The following is a 20,418-nucleotide window of genomic DNA, read 5'->3' as shown; positions in this document are numbered from 1 at the left end:
GCAATCAGCTGAGACTGAAGAAGTCACTTGGATGAGTGACGAAACGTTTCTCCCACTGAAAACGCTACGTCCAGATGAACAGAGTCAACCTTTAGGGATCGCTTTTTGGAGGTTTACATGTTTCCTCTCTGGTGCTCGTGAATGTACAATCTACTTTCCAATTTAGGGTTATGAGGGGGCTGGAGCTAACTCCAGCTGTCACAGAGACAGACACACCCATGACCCATTTGGAATTACCATTTAACCTCAAACATGCATGTCTTTGGATGTCAGGAGACACCCGGGAACATAGAAATTCAGCACGGAAAAGCCAAAGCCTGATGGATTCAAATCCAGGAACTTGTTCTGTGAGGCATCAGTGCCAATCACTGCACCACCAGCCACTTGTCTTGGGCAGCCATGTCAGTTTCATTTATCTTAAAATTTGGGGAAGTTGTTTCACAGACTCTCATTGACAGTATGTACCCAGTTTGGGAATATCCTGTATTTTTGCATGACTGACTCTATCCGTGATCCTCACTGTTCTGAGAGGAAACTTGGAGATCACAACCAACATCAAGCTTATGATGTCGGTTTCTAAGGTCGGACAGTGGTGCCCTCTAGTGGTTAAAAAGTAGATGGCGCTTCAGTGAGTGGGAAAACACTCCCTGGCCACTCTGTCAGTCACACCCTGTTAAGCTGCACGCAAATTCAAATATCCGGTCGGTCAATCGCATGCCACCAATGCATTAAGATGATAGCCAGTCATGATAGACAACACACACATTTAAATCTTCATTAAAAACACATTTATTTTCACATTTATTCTCCTTGGAATTTGGCACCAGTTGACATCCTCATCCTTTGTTGTCTGATTTTATTTGTATTTACGTTTTTATTTCAGTTTTTTAATCTTATTTTATTTTAATGTTAAGTATTATATTAAAATTTCCTAATGTTTTAGTGTAATTTTTCTTGTAGCCATATACTTTTAATGCACTTTTACACAGCTGACTTTATTGTTTTAAATGTGCTATGTAAATAAACATGACCTTGACATGATAGGAAGGCAACAGCAATTTAAATAACTACTTGTTATATTTAAAGTATGCAGAAGAGATGTACGCCTCGAAGCAGAAGACCACACCGTGATTTCTGCTGCAACATTCAGATAGGAGTGTCAGAATCTGGTGTAAAGTATATGAAAGCATGGGTCAGGCTGCTGGAGGTGTAATGGTGTGGGGGATAATTTCTTGGTTTATTGTGTTTCCCTTAGTTAAACCCACAGCCTATCTGAGGGTTATTGTTGTGGGAGATCGTCATCACAGTTGAGCAGCCGACAAATCAGCAGTAACTGTGATGTCATCATATTAATATGGGGGGAAAAGTCTGAGGAATGGTTGCAGCATCGCTGAATCCCACGAAGAACCAAAAACGAGAGCCAACCATGTACTAGCAAGATGCACCTGATAAAGTGTTAATTGAATGTATTATAACGTTCAGTGATAGACAAAGTTCCAGCTTCTAAATGTTCAACTGTTTTTCAGCAGTTTGAGTGTCTTTTTCTGCCTTAAAGGTAATAATTGATCACTTAAGAATTTCTAATTTCCCACATAACACTCTTCCCTCTCGCATTTTCAAGGAAGCTTTGGAGACTATTGGGCCCTGTATTTTACTTTTGAGTGCATCACTGACATTAGGTTGTGTACCAACTGCCTTCAAACATGCTGTTGTGCAAACCTTCACCCTAATGCTCTCTCTAATTACAGGCTGATCTCCAAATTCCCTTTTATGTCCAAAATCCTGAAAAACATAGTTCTTAAGCAACTTCAGGCCTTTTTAGATGTTAATGATATTGGTGAAAACTTCTAGTCTGGTTTCAAACCTCGCCACAGTACTGAGACAGCTTTATTAAGAGTTTTTAATGATCTTCTTTTAACCGCTTATTCGGGTTGCTCTGTGGTTTTAGTTTTACTAGATTGGACTTTGCTTTTCATGCGGTTGGTCATAACATTCTTTTATCAAGGCTAGAGGTCGTTGTCCGTTGCTATGGTGCAATTCTCTTCCTCTTCTTTCCGTATTTACTGTGGTGTCCCACAGGGGTCTGTTTTGGGTCCAACTCTTCTCCTTGTACATGCTGCACTTGGGATCCGTTTTCAAAAAATACAATATCTCCTTCCACTGCCATGCCGATGACATCTAAATTTACTTTCCCCTGAACTTGGATGTCTCTACCACACTGCAACCACTGTTTAACTGTCTTCATGATGTCAAAGTCTGGTCATCAAATAATTTTCTCTCCCTGAATGAAAATACAACCAAAGTTATTATTTTTGATAATCATAGCCCTTTGGGCCAGCAAACTGATACTCTTGGTCCTCTTGCTAGCCATCTCTCCCACACTGTAAGAAACCTCGGAGTATTTTTGGATAGCTCTTTCAAATTACAGAATTTTACCAGTTACGTTAGATTTCCAAAGCGAAGCCCTATCTTCCTCTGAAATACCTTGAAAAACTTATTCATGCATTTATCACCGCTAGACTGGACTGCAACTCTCTCTACTTGGGCCTCCACGACTCTTCTCTCCATCGTTTGCAGTTAGGTCAAAATGCTGCTGCACGCCTTTAAACTGGTACTAGAATGTATGATCACATCACTCCAGTTTTAGCCAACTTACACTGGCTCCCTGTCAAATATCACATTGATTTTAAAATTATCTTGCTTACTTTTAAAATTTTAAACAACTTGGCACCTAGCTATCTAACTAAAGTCCTCTACTTGTATAACCCCAAAAGAGCACCAAGATCTTCTTGTCAGATGCTCTTAGTACAACCAAGGTCTCGGCTGAAGTCCAGAGGTGATCGTGCCTTTGCAACTGCAGCACCTAGACTCTGGAATAACCTTCCTGTTGATATTCATACTTCCGAGTCGATTCAGTCTTTTAAATCACATCTTAAAACTCACTTTTTTACTTTGGCTTTTGAATCAAACTAGTTTGACTATCATCCAGCTTGTTTTTTAATGTTTGTCACCTGTGTTGTTTGTTGGTCTGTTTTCTTTCTTAATGCTTCATTTTTTAATTTTTCCCATTCTCTTTGAACCTTCACAAATGCCCCTTTTTATGTAAGATTTATCAAGAAGTATCATTCTCATATATTTACATGTGGAAAATGACCAGTAGCTGGATTATTTGCGCCAGCTTCCTCCTGATTGCCTTTCCCGCTGCCCGAAAGTACCAAAAATCCAACTTAAACACTACGCTGTGCTTCACTGTATCCCAGTGGACATGCCACACATACACAACATCGAACACTGCTGCGGCTCAAAGAAATAACAGGGTAATATTAGACTCAAGTAATAAAAGAGTCAAGTTTAGTAACTCCTTTACTCACCACATAACATCTAAAATTTTGACAATACAAAACAGTTTCAGATTATTGTTAAAGGGAGTTTCTTTTCCACATTTAAAATAGTCCTGGATCAACCAGAATAAGCGATGTTTTCTTTGTGGATACTTCTTAGCAACATGTAATCATACTAAAAACACAAATATTCTTTATTAAAAAAATGTTATTACTATAACAACACTACTTTATAATGGGATCAGCTCACAAATACGTTTAAGCCTAAAATAATAAGAAACAGTAAAAAATAAAGGTGTCTACAGCAGGACTGAATAAATAGAAACTGAGTGTCTGGAGTTCTCATTACTGCTCACACAGCGAAGCTGCTAATTAAATCTACATTAGAGGACGTTGTTTCTCTTTGTGGTTTCTTCACATCATTAATGCTCATTTAGCAATTTTGGCACTATATAACTGTGTGTGTGTGTGTGTCCATCAGTGCAGTATGGTGATACTGCGGTCAGTCACGGCAAAGGCCGGCAGCAGCGGGGCACTGAAGTTCTGTGAGACTGAGTACAGCACAGCGCAGGAGTGTGGCTCGTAAAACAGCAGCGTCTGACTTTGCCAGTCCAGCAGCAGGCCCACCCTCTCTGGCCTCCTCGCCACTTGTAGCGGCACCTTCTTCCCTGCGTGGCAGAAGGAGTAGTCTCCGTCGTAGTGAGACAGCACCCAGGACTGACTGTTGTGGCCCAGTCGAGCTTCGTTCCCAGAACCTTTGCGCTCCAGGGAGGCGTAGCAGACCCCGACTTTAAAGGCGCCGCTCTGGCCCACGTCTACCACCCAACTGTGGGTGCCAGAGGACATAGACACCGAGCCTAAGGCGTTGGGCCAAGAGTCAAATCGTGCTGGGTCGTAGGGTGGAGACTGCCGCGGTTTTTTGTGGAGGAAAGTTAAAGTGCAGAAGTCCTCAGACAGAGAGAGAAGAGGGCTGACTGTGCGCTCATCGAACTTTAAACATGATGATCCAGAAGCTGTGAGAAGAAAGGAAAAGGGTGGATTACTATCATGTTTTTGTTTTTATATTGTTTCGTTATTAAACATGAGAATATGCATGAATACAGAGAATATAAACAGGACATCAAGCAAATTCCGAGCGCTGCCAAACAGATGGCACATGGCCTCTTCTCCAAACACAGAATACCTGGAATTACTTTACAGTACTGCCCCGTTCATCTTCCAGATCTTCCTGATATACCAGTAACTCCTGAATTTCTAAGTTGCACAAGTATAATGTGTTTCAGTTTACCCTACATTCAGATGTCCAGGCACAACAAACACACACGCATTAGGAAATCAGATCATCTTTGGAGATAAATGGGTGATTACATGCTTAAATTTGTGTCGCTAAAAAATAAATGTAAGTACTGTATGTGCTTTATGTTCAATTTGCTACAGTTAGCAGGGATATTTTGTAGGGCGTCAGTCTGTGTCTGTATGACAATGAGAGTGACGTTGTCATCATCTTATTATGAAACCTCTGTCTTTCTGCATACTCACCCTACACAGCAGGAGTAGCACACATGTGTATCTTAGGTGTCTGAAGGTTGTTATCTATATCACGCATTATGATGTCATCGTGTTGTTTAGCAACCACCTACCAACGACCTAAAATGATCCACTTGTAGAATTTGTGCATCAGTAACACCTTTTGTTTTGATTTCACCACAGTAACATCTGACTGAAGATATTCTATCCGTTTTTTAGGAGAGGGACCACACCCCAAAAACTCCTTACACACATACATTTATAAACTTGCCTAACAACCACCTTACAATGGACTACAATAACATTTATATAGTAGAGCAGGACGTGAGCACTGCAGGGGACCCACAAATAAGGACTCTAAGGATTCTTCCTGCCCAGAATTGATTCATCTTCAATTTATTTATATAAACAAGCTCTAACATCCCTGCTTTTAAAACTTTTATTACAAATTTAGTAGACCAACACATATAACATTTATGCAACAGCTGCAAATGAAGAGTAATGATATTTACCAACATTTTTTAATAAAATTATATTTTTAATGTTAGTATAATTGTTGTAAATGTAATTATACAATTTAAAATTCACTACTTTACAAAAAAAAAAAAGCAGGGGAAAAAAAATGAAGCACATTTATTTTTAGATTAAGATGCCAAATTATTTAGTTGGATTCCTGAATAGAAAAATGAGTTTTAGTAGCTGAATGTTGTTCTTCATGAACTCCTGACCTCTCAGACACAAGTGCCAGATCAAATTTGGGTATAAAAACATGAACTCAGTTTGTTATTTCTCTAATAAATAACACAACTTTTTTAAAATCAATTAATTCAGAAAATATTGTGCTAAACTAAACTAAAATGGTAATTATTTTTATGCCTCATTTCAAGGCATAATTTTACTAACCGTCACATTTTAAAGAGTATTTTAGAATAATCATTGAGTTTCAGTTAGGTTTGACTCTGCCATTTCACTGCGGCGGTACAATAACTACTTTCCTTTTATGTGAGAAACAAAAAAACATAATTGGTTTTAACTAGGGCTGGGTATCGTCACTGATTTCTAGAACCGATTTGATTCTGATTCACAAGGTCCCGAATCGATTCGATCCACGATTCGATTCAATTCGATTCAATTCGATTTGAATCTGGGAAATTTTGCCTTAGACAGTCAGGAATATTATAATTCAGATCAGTACATTTACATATTTTTGTATCTATAAAAAGAAAGCTGACACTCGCAAGACTTTAGCAAAGGTGTGAGCATCACAGCAGATGCCTTTGTGTCAAAGTAGCTGAAGATAAAACACAGAAAAACATGAAGGTGATTTTCCTGGCCTGGGATTTTATAAAAATATTCTGCAGTACATCAAAAACGAAAGAAAACCATTGATGAACATTACCTCTGAAGTTACAGCGGTTTTATTAGAGACACGGCTAAGCGTTTTGCAAAATTTTAAAAAGTTTAAATTTGTTCAGAAGCCTACTGAACGGCAGAAATTAGGTTTTCTTTTTGGAAGTAAGCAAAAGGGGAAAAAACAGCGACAGCGCTGTAAACAACGGCAGACTTGTGCGTAACAAGCAAGGGAATAATGAAGAAAACATCAGAATCAGCGAGCTGTCGGCTTTCAGCCCCGACCGTGTCCGTGCCGTCGAGTGAGAAAGGCGACATCTCACCGATTCTGATGCGTCGGCGGTCTTTGTGCAGAATCCGTGCACCTGCTCTCATTTACTGTTTTAGCTGTTTGGTGGTTGTCGAAACTGAGATTCTGGCATTTCAGGCAAAATAAATTTATATTAAAAAAAATCGATTCAGGATTTTAATGAATCGATATCACGTTATCCAAGCCAGAATCGATTTTAATCGATAAATCGATTATCAAAACCCACCCCTAGTTTTAACCATATTTTGGATATTTAGTTTATGGAATATAATGTACTGTTGTTAAAGAATGGGGTTGCATCCAGGACAGAAATATCTGCATTATGCTGCTAACACAATCTCGACTTTGCAAGCACCTACACAGACGCTAAGCTAGCCAAGAACCCAGAGTGATAAATGGTAAATGGCCTGTATTTATATAGCGCTTTACTAGTCCCTAAGGACCCCAAAGCGCTTTACATATCCAGTCATTCACCCATTCACACACACATTCACACTGATGTTAAAGCTGAGTGAACACTGACCCCAGCCCAGCAGCCAGACCCTGAACTTTAACAGGTAACAACATGATGAGGCCTCTGTTTCTACCTGTTCATGTGTCTAAAGTAGAATCTGTGTGTTTGCAGCCTCAGGTTTATATAGTTAAATGCTGATTATGAGACAATGCATTTAAGGTGATTTTATGGAGAAATGTGAAATGAAGTAGTAAAACAAATTACTTACTCCTAGGTGTAATTAAGTAACATACTGCAATACTTTTAATAGAAGTGTTCTGTGTAATAATTCCTTTTTTTTTTGATTGATGATCCCAACACTTATCACAGGAAGCAGGGGAAATACCTCCATCGTGAATAACCATTTGACCCTCAGCATGAATGTAATATCTTTGACATGCTGCTTAGCGATGGCGGTGACACTCAAAGCCGAGCCAATGAGAATCAGTAATGGAACAGGAGCCGTTTTCTTACATCTGTATAAACTGTAATCGGATATTATACTTTTTTCTGAGCATACTCTACAAAATCCACTCCGTTCATAGATTTTTAAGGTTGGTAAATACACCTTGTAGTGCTGCAGTGAAAACTTTTATGCTTTTGAATTTTGAATGTGCTGCATTTACACAAAATGATTAACAAGTATAATAGAAATCTACTGACTGTTTGGCCCGAGCAGCACTGCAGTAGCCCACAGACCCCTCAGCAGCTTGCTTTCAGTGCAGCACGGGTTCAGGCTGAGCTGGTCTGTGTCACAGGGCTCCCCGACCCCCTCTGCCTCCTCCACCCTGAGCAGAGAAGCAGAGAAAAGAGGTTTAATGATACAGCTCCTGAGCAAGAAAATAGTATTCACAAAATATTGCTTCATAAAAAAGAAACATTACCTTTCAGCTATCTCCTGGACACTGGTCTGAAAAATGAGACATTAAGCAGGTGATTACTCTCAGTGATTATGACTGTTATCAGGATACAGTTATTAGAGCCGCCCCTGTTAACCCCTTCCTGCTAAAGCTTCCCGAGTCTCTCACCACCAGCTGTGCGTCGGGAGTGTGCGTCAGCGTGTGCACCAGACGGGAGCGTGTTTGCGACAGATTCGTCAACGCTTGGCCCCAGTGGGCTCTCTGGGTCAGGAGACACTGCTCCACACGCTCCTCCTCTCTCTGCACCTCCTCTAAGAGACGCTGCTCCTCCTCCTCCAGGGCTTCGCGTGCCGCGCTCACCTGAGCCAGCACCTGCTCCCTCGCCCTGCTCGCCGCTGCCTGCATAATAAGACAGCAGGGAAGAAGAAATGCATGAGTGTGAAGTGAATACTTGTGGTTTGGAATCCAACTGCATAAATGATAAATACTTTATTCATTTATCAATGATTTTAAAATGATTTCCTTTAAAATCTGGCACGAGAAAACTGAAAATGAAACATTTACTGTCTCCAAAATTAAAATCTTTATCCTTGTGCATGTCTGTGAAGGTTCTCAGTCATCCAGGTCATCGTAGTCAAAGCGATGACCTGGATGACTGAGAACCCTCTAAGCCTGAAGGGAAAAAGAAGGAACACACACATGTAAAGGAAGCACTCAAAACGTGCGGCTATCCTAAATGGGCGTTCTTAAAGTCAGCAAAGAGGCACAGAAAAGAAGACCAGACACCAGCGAGGGAGGATAAGAAAGACAGACGCAACAACATTGTCATCCCCTATGTAGCCGGTGTATCAGAAAAACTCAGGAGAGTTTTCTCCAAGCATGACATCCTGGTGCATTTCAGACCCAGCAACACGCTCAGACAAAAACTGGTTCACCCGAAAGACAAAACGCCAAAACACAAACTTAACAATGTGGTGTATGCTGTACAGTGCAGCGAGGAATGCCCAGACCTCTACATTGGAGAGACCAAACAGCCACTTCACAAGCGCATGGCACAACACAGAAGAGCCACCTCCACAGGACAAGACTCAGCAGTCCATCTGCATCTTAAGGATAAAGGACACTCTTTCAAGGATGCCAATGTTCACATTTTGGACAGACAGGACAGATGGTTTGAAAGAGGAGTGAAAGAAGCCATCTATGTCCACTGTGAGCGACCATCTTTGAACAGAGGCGGGGGTTTACGACACCAACTCTCTGCCATCTATAATCCAATTTTGAGATCCCTCCCCAGACGCCTTAACGCCCACTCACATCCTAGGCCATCTGACCTCAGGAATTCGCATGATAAGGTGGGGCCAGGTTTCACAATGAACACACCCGAAACTCTGGCTGATTGGAACCCACGCCCAGTTTCCCACCTTGGCTCAGGCGATTAGAGGATCATCAGGGGGTCCTTTTGTCCCTCTGTGGGGGGTTACTCCCACTAGGTTTATATCTGGGACTCTCCACCATTTGACCTTAGAACTGAAGAAGCTTCTCGGATGAGAGGTGAAACGTCTTCAAGCAACTTAAAGAAGTCCAGACGCTTTTCTTTGCAAGATCCTTGTGCATCTCCTGTGAATTAGTCTCACATGGTTTTTACTCTCTTTTAATCATTTAGCGTCACTTGTACAGTTCTTTGAATATCACAAATGCGTGAAAAATGCCATAAAAACCACATCCACAGTCCCAGCACTAATTTTCACATCTTCATACTTTAACTGACTAACATGACAATATACATACGGCACACCGTGAGCCAATCAAACTGTGTCAGCTATCTGAGATGTTGGCCTGCAGTAGCATGGGTATTATTTTTAGTTAAATAGAATAAAAATAAAAAACAGACTTTAAAAAAAATGTAAATCTAAGTGAAACGCTTTGTGAAATCTCATTATTAGTATCATAGTAACATCCCTCCTTTAGTATCCATTATTTTGGTAACAATTTTATTACAACTTGCCTGATGGGTCAGTAGTGGATGGTTGAAGGTCTACAAGTCTGTTTTTTTAAAATGTTTTAATGTAACACCTGCACTGCTGTAATAAATTTAAGTGCACGTAGCATATAATTTATTTTCTATTATCCATAGCATAAAATTTGTCATACTGTGACGTCGTCTCTCTTTTTAATGCCCACTTCCTATCTGGTATTCTCTCCTATAACTCAAACACTGGCCTACACCTGCGCCTAATGGAAGCTGCTGCTCCTCATAAGCAGTGACACAAGCACTTGACGGTGGGCACGGACGACAGCTCGTTAATGATACTTGTGACTCGCACATCTGACCAAGCACAGCAAAGTGTACAGAGATTCACTGACCACGCTCTTCCCCCCCCACTGTGTAAAGCTATTTTGTTACAGAAACATTTGATTCCTGCTCAGGTGTGGTGGTAGTTTTCCACTTATCAGACTTTTCTTGTTTGCTTGAGGCTCGATTTGGTCTCTTTAGTGCACAAGCACGACTTGTCCTGAACACCCATTAAGCTAAGAGAGGCTGCAGACTTTGCTACGTGCACTGAATCAGCAAGACTTGCCCCATGCTTTGTTGTTACAGTCTTCATCTGTTACATTTTTATATATTTTTAAGTCAGTGATTATATCAAAGTCTTTTAAACCATGTGAAGCACATGTTATAAAATATATTATCATTATCTTTTCATTATTATACCCCCGGGTTAATACTTAATTGTAAGAGAAAATAAATAATTGCCTCCTAATATTTATAGAACTTACACATACGGTCATATAAAGGAATAAACGGGTAAATGCATGTTAAGTTTTGTTTTACGTGCAAAAAAATTCAAAAGAAAAATTTACCAATAATCAATTAGTTTGCATATTTATCAAAGAAATGTCCCAGTTTTGTTTGTTTTTCTGAAATATGTCGATTTGCTTCCGTTTCTCTGCTCTAATGTGAACTGAATAATTTGGGTTTAGATGGACAAAACAGTCAAAATAAAGACTTCCCTTTGGGCTCAGAGAGTTGATTTATATATGTATATTATACTAATAGTAAAAGAAAAAAAATTTATAAATTGACTGATCAGTAGAAACAGATAGCAGCTTGTAGAAATTTCTATCACTATACACAAACCCAAAACGTGGCCAAAAATTCACATCTGAAACAGGATCCAGCAAATGTCAACACAATGCACTTGCTAAACAGGCTCCATAGCATTTGGATGCTGAGATCATCATGAGTGTGTGGTGAGCCTGGGTGGGTGTGGATCACCTGAAGCTTCTGCTCTTTGGCTGCCAGTGTCTGCTCGATAAACCTCTCAATCCTCAGGGCCTGCAGCTGCATTTTCTCACACACGTCCACCAGTTTGTCCTGATAAGAAAAAGGAAAAAAAGAAAAACCTAAATAGCCTGCACACTGTCTGCAGTTCAGGAATAAAAACACATTAAAAACCACGTGGAATTCATCAGCTGGAAACACAGCAAGAAAATCCTGTATTCTCAAATACCGCTGAGAGGAATCAGCCAGTGTGGCACTCCCAAAAAAGCCCTAAGAGCTACACAAACAATAACTTAACAAATATGGAAACACCCGGGCCACTTTGTTTCATAATAACTGTTATCTGGATAACTGTTATGGTTATACAACTGTAGGTGAAATATAAAAATCCACACTTTGTCAGTCACGATGGGCAAAATCTTTCACAAAAACTCAATTAAATCAAAGTATTTTTACTTTTTAAACATGTATTTTGTTAAGTTTAGTCAGAAAAAGGTCATTTTATGTTAAATAGGGTTAGAAGAAAATAGTTGCCCTTAAAGATAGTTCCACTCAGACAAAGTGAAACCTTCCTGAAGCCATTTGGAGACCTGCAGGCAGATTATTGCGGGTGAAAATGTGTATTTATTGTAGCTATACACCCCTGAACTGAAAACGATCACTATGAGTGAAATATGTTAAAACAGCTGTTGCTTGGCTGCCCGAGACTCACCCTGACTCTGGTGACTCTGGTGGCCAGAGGGGTCACGGTGTGTCCCTGGCAGGAGCCCACGGTGGCGCAGTGGGAGCAGATGAGTTTCTGCTCGGTGCCGCAGAACCAGTCCAGCTCGGATTCGTGGTCTACACACAGCTCACTCTCAACAGAGTAGATCCCGGACTCGGTGTCGGAGGTGGCCGCAGCCAGTGAGGTTTTTCCGGGACTGCCGCTCATAGTCGGCCGCGGAGCGTCGACTGTCTTCTGCAGCTTCATTCCGCCTCCCAGCGCGGAGAAAATGGGCTGCTCGCACTCCATACTCCAGCTTTTAACTTTTAGAGTCTCCTCTGGGTCACCCGATGGGGACGAGCATGTTAAATCACACGTTTCGAAGTCCTCGGTCATGGCACGAAAGCAGGACAGGTGCACCGGCGGAGGAGGAGTCGCATCAAGAGCGTAGCAGTAACACAGGTGTAACAGGTGAGCGGAACGCGGAAGTAACAGGGATCTCAGAGGTCAGAGCTCAAAGAAAGAAATAAGAAAAAAAAAAGCTTCTGGTTTTCACACGAGCGTCACCTGATAACCGTCCGTAGAGTCTGAAATCATGCCATCATGCAAGCAGGTGTGCCTTATGGCCTAATAGCCTGCGGTTACATATTCATAGTATCTCTCATTTCCCTGTTTCACTGGTGTTCCTGATTTTGGCCACTTGAGAACCTTTTTTTTTCTTTTTCAATATGCAGATAACACCTTTGGTTTTAAAACAGTTACTTTGTTTAATAAAGCACAGCTCAAAGGGCAGGAGTTCAACCTTAGTCAACTTTAATTCATAGCCCTACATTGTGGTTATTTCAGAAGAAATTCATATATAGATAATATTTTAAAAATCCTACTAACTGAGCAAAGTCCCTAAAATTCAGCATGAGTAAAAACTGAGTGGGATATTGTAGAACAGGTCAGAGTACATTAGGTAAATCACACTCCGATAATTAATGAGAATGTTTCTTTGTAGACATTTATACTTTTTATATACTTAAAATGTGTCAAATTGAGTTTTGCTATACTTCGAACAAAGTAAAGCTCTCACGTGTAAAATAAAAAGGCTTTATTTCCTCATTTTGGCTCATTTATGGTGAGTTTCTGACCGTATCAATGCAACAATAGGACCCTGGAGTGTCTGTTAGATACCTGTGTGTGAGCAGAGCGTAATTATATTTTTCAGGAAGGACAGGTGTGATAGAAACTCATGGTTCATTTTATGACTATGTGCAGGGATCGGCGGTGCGGCCACACCTTGAGACAGTTCATTTAGCAATACTGAGCAACACCCACTCCCTGGAAAAGCCAGTGAATCCAGAGAGACCTGGGAATACCCAATGTACACTTTGGAAGATGGTCTGCTATCACATATCATACCACAGCCAAGTCCATTAACAAAAAAATGCCACTTGCTTTGTAAGGTGTGCCATCCAAAAAAACTCTTTAGCCGCCTCTTATTTCATTACATTTTGCTGGGATGAGAAACAGGTGCAGTGATTTATTGAGCTTCAGGCTTCTTGAGGACGTTCAAAGCTCTTCTTTGGATGTTGGTTTCCTTTTGTTCTGTTCTCTGCCCACATGATCCCACGCAGCTCCATTAATGTTGAGGTTCACGCTCTAATCAACGAGTCATAGTTTTCCACTGTGTGTCTTTCTATTCAGGTAAGTAAATAAGTAAGTAAGTTGAGTAAGTAAAGTTTATTTATAGAGAGCTTTTCACAGATATAAATGTCACACAGAGCTGTACAACAATTAAAACACAATTAATAAGAAAAACAGACTAAAAATAGCCCTGATTAAACAGAAAAGTGTTTAATAGTTTTTTTAAAGACTCCACAGACACACACTGTTGTGACTCTCCCCTGATGACCTCCATATATAGATAACATTCAAATTTGGATTCATCGCTCCATCAGACCTGTTGCCACTGATTTTCAGTCCAGTTGTTGTGTAATTTGGCACAACTCAGCCTTGACTCCTTGTTTCCCTTCCTTAAGAATGGATTAATGACAGCCAGCTGAGACCATTTCTGATGAGGCTTCAGTGAACTGCAGATAGATCAACTGAAGGTCCAGATGCATCTCTCATTTCCTGTTTCATGAGGAAATGTAGATAGTTTTTTTTTTTAGGTTTGGCATGTCTTTTTTGTCCTCCACTTTTCCAGATTTTTCCATTTTTTTAAGTCACACTGCACGCCATGCTGAGATATATTAAGCATTCATCTAATAGCTAACTAGCAATCCCCTTTCTGGAGCAATGTTATGCCTGTCAAACTGTGCTATCTTTGACTTCTTTTGTAGATGTGCTATTGTGATAGGCTAAAAAAAAAGTGCCTTAAGATACGTTTTAAAATTGGTTCTTTGCCCAGTTTTCATGTTTAGACACAGCTCTGGTTCATCCTTTCAGTTAGATGCTTTTCTTATGCTTGAATGATTTACGTGCCAGTGTTATGCAGTTCAGCAAATAAAAAAACACCCCTTGGAAAATGGTCACATACAAGGAGTACAGTGAAAAGTGAGAAAAACTGCTGATGTCCAAAGAAAAACTGACAGACATTTGGAAAAAATGAATAATGGTCAAAAGCACTTTAAATAGTAACAAGAAAGTCACCTGTACATTTTGGAGCAAACAGATCAGATCTCAAGAAACTCAAACCAGCAGGAAGAGACACCCCCACCCCCGACCCCGACCCCCACCCACTCCTCCCAGAGCCATGTCTTTAGAGAAATGAATAGGAGTGATTGACAGGACAGCATCATGCCTTTTGGCTCAGATAAGGTGGGTTTCCACTCAGTTCACTTTGAACTGAGAACAACAGAGAAACAGGGCTACCATTGTTATACTGACATAAAAAGCTGTTTTGTAAAGGGGAAACAAGTAAACACAAGACAAAGAGGTGCTTATATCATGAAATGATTAAGGGTTTCCAGCACACTGAGTTTGTTGTGGGAGAATGATGACTATGTGATTACACAGTAAAAGAAGGAAAACAATAAAAAGATTTTTTATAATCCAGACAAAAAACAAATGAAGCTCATGCTTTTCTGTCTCTTGATGCATCCTGATGAGTTCCATTAGAAAATAAAGTTACATCTGATATGATCTTCGTGATCAGTGATCTTAAAGAAGTAACTGCAGCTTCCCATCAATCTGGAAAGGGTTATAAGACCATTACCAAATGATTTAAAGTCATACATTATACCGTTATGCCATTATAGAGTATGAAAGATTATTCACAAGTGGAAAACATTCAAGACAGTTGCCAGTTTTCCCAGGAGTCGACGTCCTAGAAAATTCACTCCAAGGTCAGAGTGTGCCGTGCTCAGAGAAGCTACAAAAGCTGAGAGCTACATTTCAGACTCTACATGCCTGAAAAATGTTCAGCAAATGTTCAAGTTCATGATAACACAATTAGAAAAACACTGAACAAGTTTGGCGTGTTTGGAAAGGTTGCCAGGTTAAAGCCACTTCTTTCTCAAAAGAACGTGGCAGCACGGCTTAACTTTGCAAAAGTGCACCTGAACAAACTACAAGACTTCTGGAACAATGTCCTTTGCAAGATGAGACCAAAGAGACCATTTTTGGCCATAAAGAATATCAATACAAAAATCTAAATTTAACAAAAATCAAACAAAGCATATCAGCACAAATGCCTCATATGAACTGTCAGTGTGGTGGGGGAGGGGAGATCATTTGGGCTTGTTTTGCAGTAACAGCACCTGAGCAACTCTGTATACCAAAGTATATGTCAAATGTGAGGCCATCTGTGCAAGAGGGATCCTAACAACAGCAGCAAATTTCAACAGAATAACTTAAAAAGAAAAGGAATAAAGAAATTCTTACATATTTGCTCTTTTATTAAGCATTTCTTCTACATTTTCAGTCTAACTCAAGCTGCTTGGTTTGAGGTTTCTGTAATACTGTTCCTGATCTCCAGAGGGCGCTGGCTCCCCTTAACTAAACATAACGTGTGTTGGTGTGAGGTTCCAGACTGAGAGACCACAAAGATTATTCTAAATGAGGACTCTACACTCTAAAAAATATTCGTTGTGTTTGTCGGTAGAACTTAACAAAAAAGCATTTTTCTGCTAAAAAAAGTAAGTTGCCTACATGTACACGTTTCAGTGAGTTGAATAATCAATGTTAGAAGTCAGTGCAACACAAAAATTAAAAAACAGCTCCTTAACTTAAATGTTTGAGTATATTGAATAAAATACTTTTGTCATCAATCAACAACAGAAAATATTAAGTTTGTGTAACATGTAAAAATGAGTTTCAACATCCTTCCTGTTTGAATTGAGACCATTCAGACAGACGAGGGCAACCCCGTAGCATATGTTCGTATCGTGCGCAACAGTTTCTGGATTCTTGTGGCTTCGTGGGAGAAGAGGTGTGTTTGCCCTCGACTGTGTTCGGTGAGTTAAGTAAGTACTGAATTCTAAATAGATGAATTACAAGTTATATTTGTACACTCTAAAATGTCATATTAAAAAAAACTGAAATTTGATGGTTTTAATCGTAATTTAGCAGAGTAGAGTTGTTGTTGTTTTTTTAAGTTTAGCTAGCCGTTTCTTTTAGCTAGCAAACGTTCCTCACAAATAAAAGAGTACAGATACAATTAAAACACGTCACTTGTCAGGGTACATTTGGTTAGCTGATAGACTATGCCGACAGCAGAGCATGTTCAATTTGAACCCGTATATGTTCAAATTAACCGGTCAGTAGCTGCCTGCATTTTTATCATGGTGTCAGAGTAAATTCGTGTTTCCACAAGATGGTCTCGGGTGAGGTAACTAATTACTGACAGAGTCAAATGTGGTGAATTTATCCCTGACTAAAAGTATTTCTATCAATTGTGTTGATGTTCTAAGCTCGACTGGGAATTCTGCCTGAGATTAAAGTTGGTTGACCTAGCAAAAAAAAAAACCAAAAAACAATATTGTGTGTGTGTGTGTGTGTGTGTGTGTGTGTGTGTGTGTGTGCGCGCGTGCATACGACTTGCATTTGCTTTCTGTAATTGTAAGCATAATGTAAAGTGTGGGATTGTGGCATGTCCACAGTGGTATTTAAATAGTTTAAAAGAAATTTCTCTTGCACATTTGGATTTGACACCTTATTACAAGTTTAAACTGCAGTCTGTAGATGTCAATTTTAAAATTCAATTTTGTTCAGTCTTTATGATTAATCTTTTTCAGTGTTGCATTGTAGTGTTTTAGAGAAGGTTTTATACTTAAAATAGCTTGTTAACTCAAAAGCTTCAATAATTCTTTGCATTACAAAAGGTCGCAGTAAATTTCAAAATGCATTGGACTTGCAAAATTTGCAAGTTTGAAACATCAAGAAGGAATGAGCTCTTAAAGCATTACAGGCTTAAACATAGCCATGGTGGACTGTTTATACCTTGCCTGTACTGGGATTGTTACTGCTCATTTGAACATGTGCTTCTCATAGGAACCGAAAACACACTCCTCACTCATTGGATGACTTCAAGCCTGAGCTGATACAGAGGTGTGTCAGTCGTTTGAATGCAGGAGATGATCCTCTTGAGGAACATAATGAAAATCCATTGTGTGAAGATGTAGCAAATGAAGAGGATGAAGAAATTGGGGAATTGCCTAATTTAATTGAGAAACATTTAGCCCACCTACTACTAAAACTGGAAAGTATATATAATGTACCTCGCAGGTGTATTGATGAATTAGTTGTTACAGTTACAGTTATAGTTCATGTCATTCTCTGATTCAGGTCCTATTCATCAAAAGCACAATTGTGCTGTTGATGAAATTTAGGTTACATTTACTTTTAGTCACTTTATCCTATTGCTAGCAAAGTGGGCATTTAAAGCAGGCCGGTGTGTAACAGTTTAAATTGAAGTTACAAAGATTAAATCTTTATTTCTTTTAAAAACATATTTAAAATCAATATTTGGCACAATGCAAGTCACATAAATGTAATAGTTTTGACTTTTCACCTAATAAACTGTAAGTTTAAGTTTTGTTTTGCTTTTTTTATTCTCCAGAGTTCGGTGGAAATGAAGAGAGAGGTCGCAATCCGTTGCCTGAAGGTGTACCTGAAAGAGAAGGAAGAGGATCTCTTCAGAGAACAGCTGGTAGGTGAATCTCGCATTCTTTTGTGTTTTATTTTTAAATGGCACATAAAATGCTGACATGTTTCCATTTAAACTACCTACTTGCCAGGATGGTGAACAACAGTTCCCAGAAGAAGTGGTAAAGATTGTAGACACCAGACGAGCAGCAGTGTCTCACCCAGCTGTCGCTAAAATTGTGATTGAAGGAACAGCAGTCCTGGAAGACCTTGATGTGCCCAGAGTGTGTGCCTTAATGATGGGGCTTATATACACTCTCAATCTGAGCTACCCAAAACAAGTAAAGAACACTCTAGAGGTATTTCTGGAACTTGATGGGCTTAAACCAGTCCACGGGTAATGTCTGTTAAGTGCAAACTTCTGTCATGAAACAAATGTGAATTGGACTGTAGTATTCCGATGTGCCTGTTACGTTTTTGTATGCAGTCCTAGATGAGTGTAGTTTTGAGAAAAGTTTGTAATACATATAATCTTAGCTTTGGATTGTTCTGTTGTTGAACATTAAAATCTTTTGTCATTTCCTTGATTCTGCGACAAGTTGAACAAGTTGATACCAATTTAAGTTAATGTTAATGTACATGAAGTACTTTTTTTTTTTTAGTCATTTATAATTAAAGGGCTGCTGTAATGTCTCATTTATGTTGTATTGACACAGAAGTGTATTACTTTGAAAATGTTTTGTAATAAAATAATCAATTGGAATAAGTGAAATGGCTTTGTGTGATTTTTAGAAAAGCTACTATAGAAACCTAAACTAATTGGCATGGATAATTGTGAGTAGGATACATGTAAAAAAGTTCGTTGGTGTAACTCAACTAATGTAATTTCTCAACTTAATTTTACCAGAAATTTTAAATTAATATTAGGTTGCATAAACTTAATTATGCTTGTGGAGGTCAAGGTAAATCATGTTGGTTTGTTAAACAAGTTGAGTTAGCCAAACCTAAAAATTACTTGCTGAATTTACTTAATAATATGCAAAATTTGTAACTTAAAAAGCTGAGTGGAAATTGTTACCTTACTTTTTTAAGTTGAGGCAACAAAATATTTTTTAGAGTGTACATGATAGGCTTCCTTAAAAAGGATTCATTTTTAATGGCTTCATATTCCAGATTTTCCATGTTTTCTCGGCACATTCACTTTGAAGAAAAAAAACTAATGGCATCTAAGCCATTAGTTTTACTTTGTCTCTTTTCTGCAATTGCAAAATTGTTAGGATGCTGTAATCAGGGGTGTCGAACTCCAGGCCTCGAGGCCCAGTGTCCTGCAGGTTTTAGATCTCACCCTGGGTCAACACACCCAAATAACACGATTAGTTTATTAGCAGGTTTCTGGAGAACTACAAGAGTTGAGGAGGTAATTTAGCAATTTGAACCAGCTGTGTTGGATCAAGGACACATCTAAAACCTGCAGGACAGCGGTCCTCCAGGCCTGGAGTTCGACACATGTGCTGTAAATTGTCATGATCCCTGGGTCTTGACCCAAGGTGTTGTTTGTCTGTGTGTTTTGTTTCCATTTTATCTTTAAGGATCACATCCCTGCGTCTCTCTGTGTTCTGTCACCATGTTTGTCTTCTGTTCCTGTAAAGTTTGCATGTTTTAGGCTCAGTCTCAAAAGTAGTTATGCTTTCTGTTTTATTGTGATAACCTCTTGTCTCATGTGCATTGTGTTGACTTTAACTTCCCTTGTCATGTTATTCCTGGTTTGCTCCCGCTGTGTTTTCCGCCCGTTTCCTCCTCCCTCGTTATCTGTGTGTATATATTGTCTTAGTCTTCCTTTGTTTTGTTGTCCCTTGTCTCACCTTTGTAACTTCCTAGTTAGCAATTTTCTAGTATCTCCCCAGTTTAAGTTCTTTTACATTTTTATGTAGGGAAGTCCATAAATAAAGCTGTATTATGAGATCAGTGCTGCTTCTGAGTCCTACAAAGTAACAAAATGTTTGAACTTGGAAAAGTAATTTTTAATTTGATGGCAGCAACAGATCTCAAAAATGTTTGGGACAGGGTTGTGTTTCTTTTAACAACAGGTCATAAGGTCTAGAAACTATGAAGGCTAGCTGATGGGCTTTTGGTAGAGAAATGTTACACCTCACACTATAGAAGTGCAGGCTTTTGAATTGAGTGCTGATAACATGCCAAATGGTCCCAATCCTTTTTAGTCTAGAGCAGGGGTCCCCAATCCCAGTCCACGAGGGCCGGTGTCCCTGCAGGTTTTTTGTTTTTTTTTTTGCCTGTCCCATTTGGTTCTTTAGCCATCACAATTGTTGTCTGAAGACCAACAAGGATACCCAATGGATTTATTTTGCCAAATGGATCATCATGGCATTGCCGTATTGGTCCACTTGATCGACCTTTGTTTTTATTATTTATTTTATTTTATTTTCAGTTGTTACAGACAGGACAGACATGAGTGAGG

At 39.4% G+C, this 20,418-nt stretch overlaps 1 protein-coding gene and 1 long non-coding RNA gene across 2 annotated transcripts; one reads left to right on the top strand and one right to left on the bottom strand.

The window, feature by feature from the left end:
- Window positions 1–3,804: 3,804 nt before the first annotated feature.
- bspry (B-box and SPRY domain containing) lies at window positions 3,805–12,318 on the bottom strand. Its single transcript, XM_085463798.1, has 6 exons — window positions 11,877–12,318; window positions 11,159–11,257; window positions 8,050–8,280; window positions 7,906–7,931; window positions 7,685–7,809; window positions 3,805–4,354 (listed from the first exon to the last, which is right to left on the bottom strand). Exons 1-6 carry the CDS (start codon window positions 12,261–12,263, stop codon window positions 3,819–3,821), a joined length of 1,404 nt encoding a protein of 467 aa, XP_085319924.1. The 5' UTR covers window positions 12,264–12,318; the 3' UTR covers window positions 3,805–3,818.
- Window positions 12,319–15,968: 3,650 nt separating this feature from the next.
- LOC146705913 (uncharacterized) lies at window positions 15,969–18,851 on the top strand. Its single transcript, XR_014921424.1, has 3 exons — window positions 15,969–17,405; window positions 17,917–18,006; window positions 18,095–18,851. It is a non-coding gene; the product is annotated as an uncharacterized LOC146705913 (long non-coding RNA).
- The last annotated feature ends 1,567 nt before the right edge of the window (window positions 18,852–20,418 follow it).

Source organism: Copadichromis virginalis, linkage group LG7 (genome assembly GCF_057382275.1).
Source record: "Copadichromis virginalis isolate Kocher_CV1m ecotype Utaka linkage group LG7, C_Virginalis_male_GT1.1, whole genome shotgun sequence".
In the NCBI taxonomy this organism is placed as follows: Eukaryota; Metazoa; Chordata; class Actinopteri; order Cichliformes; family Cichlidae; genus Copadichromis; species Copadichromis virginalis.
This window is presented reverse-complemented; position numbering and strand designations above follow the sequence as displayed.

Excerpts from the sequence above, each read along its gene's own strand:
- bspry (XM_085463798.1), bottom strand. The coding sequence starts at position 12,263 with ATGACCGAGGACTTCGAAACGTGTGATTTAACATGCTCGTCCCCATCG. Across the intron at positions 11,258-11,876 it reads CCAGAGTCACCAGAGTCAGG|GACAAACTGGTGGACGTGTG; the intron begins GTGAGTCTCGGG and ends TTTTCTTATCAG. Across the intron at positions 4,355-7,684 it reads AGTGCTGCTCGGGCCAAACA|CTTCTGGATCATCATGTTTA; the intron begins GTCAGTAGATTT and ends TTCTTCTCACAG.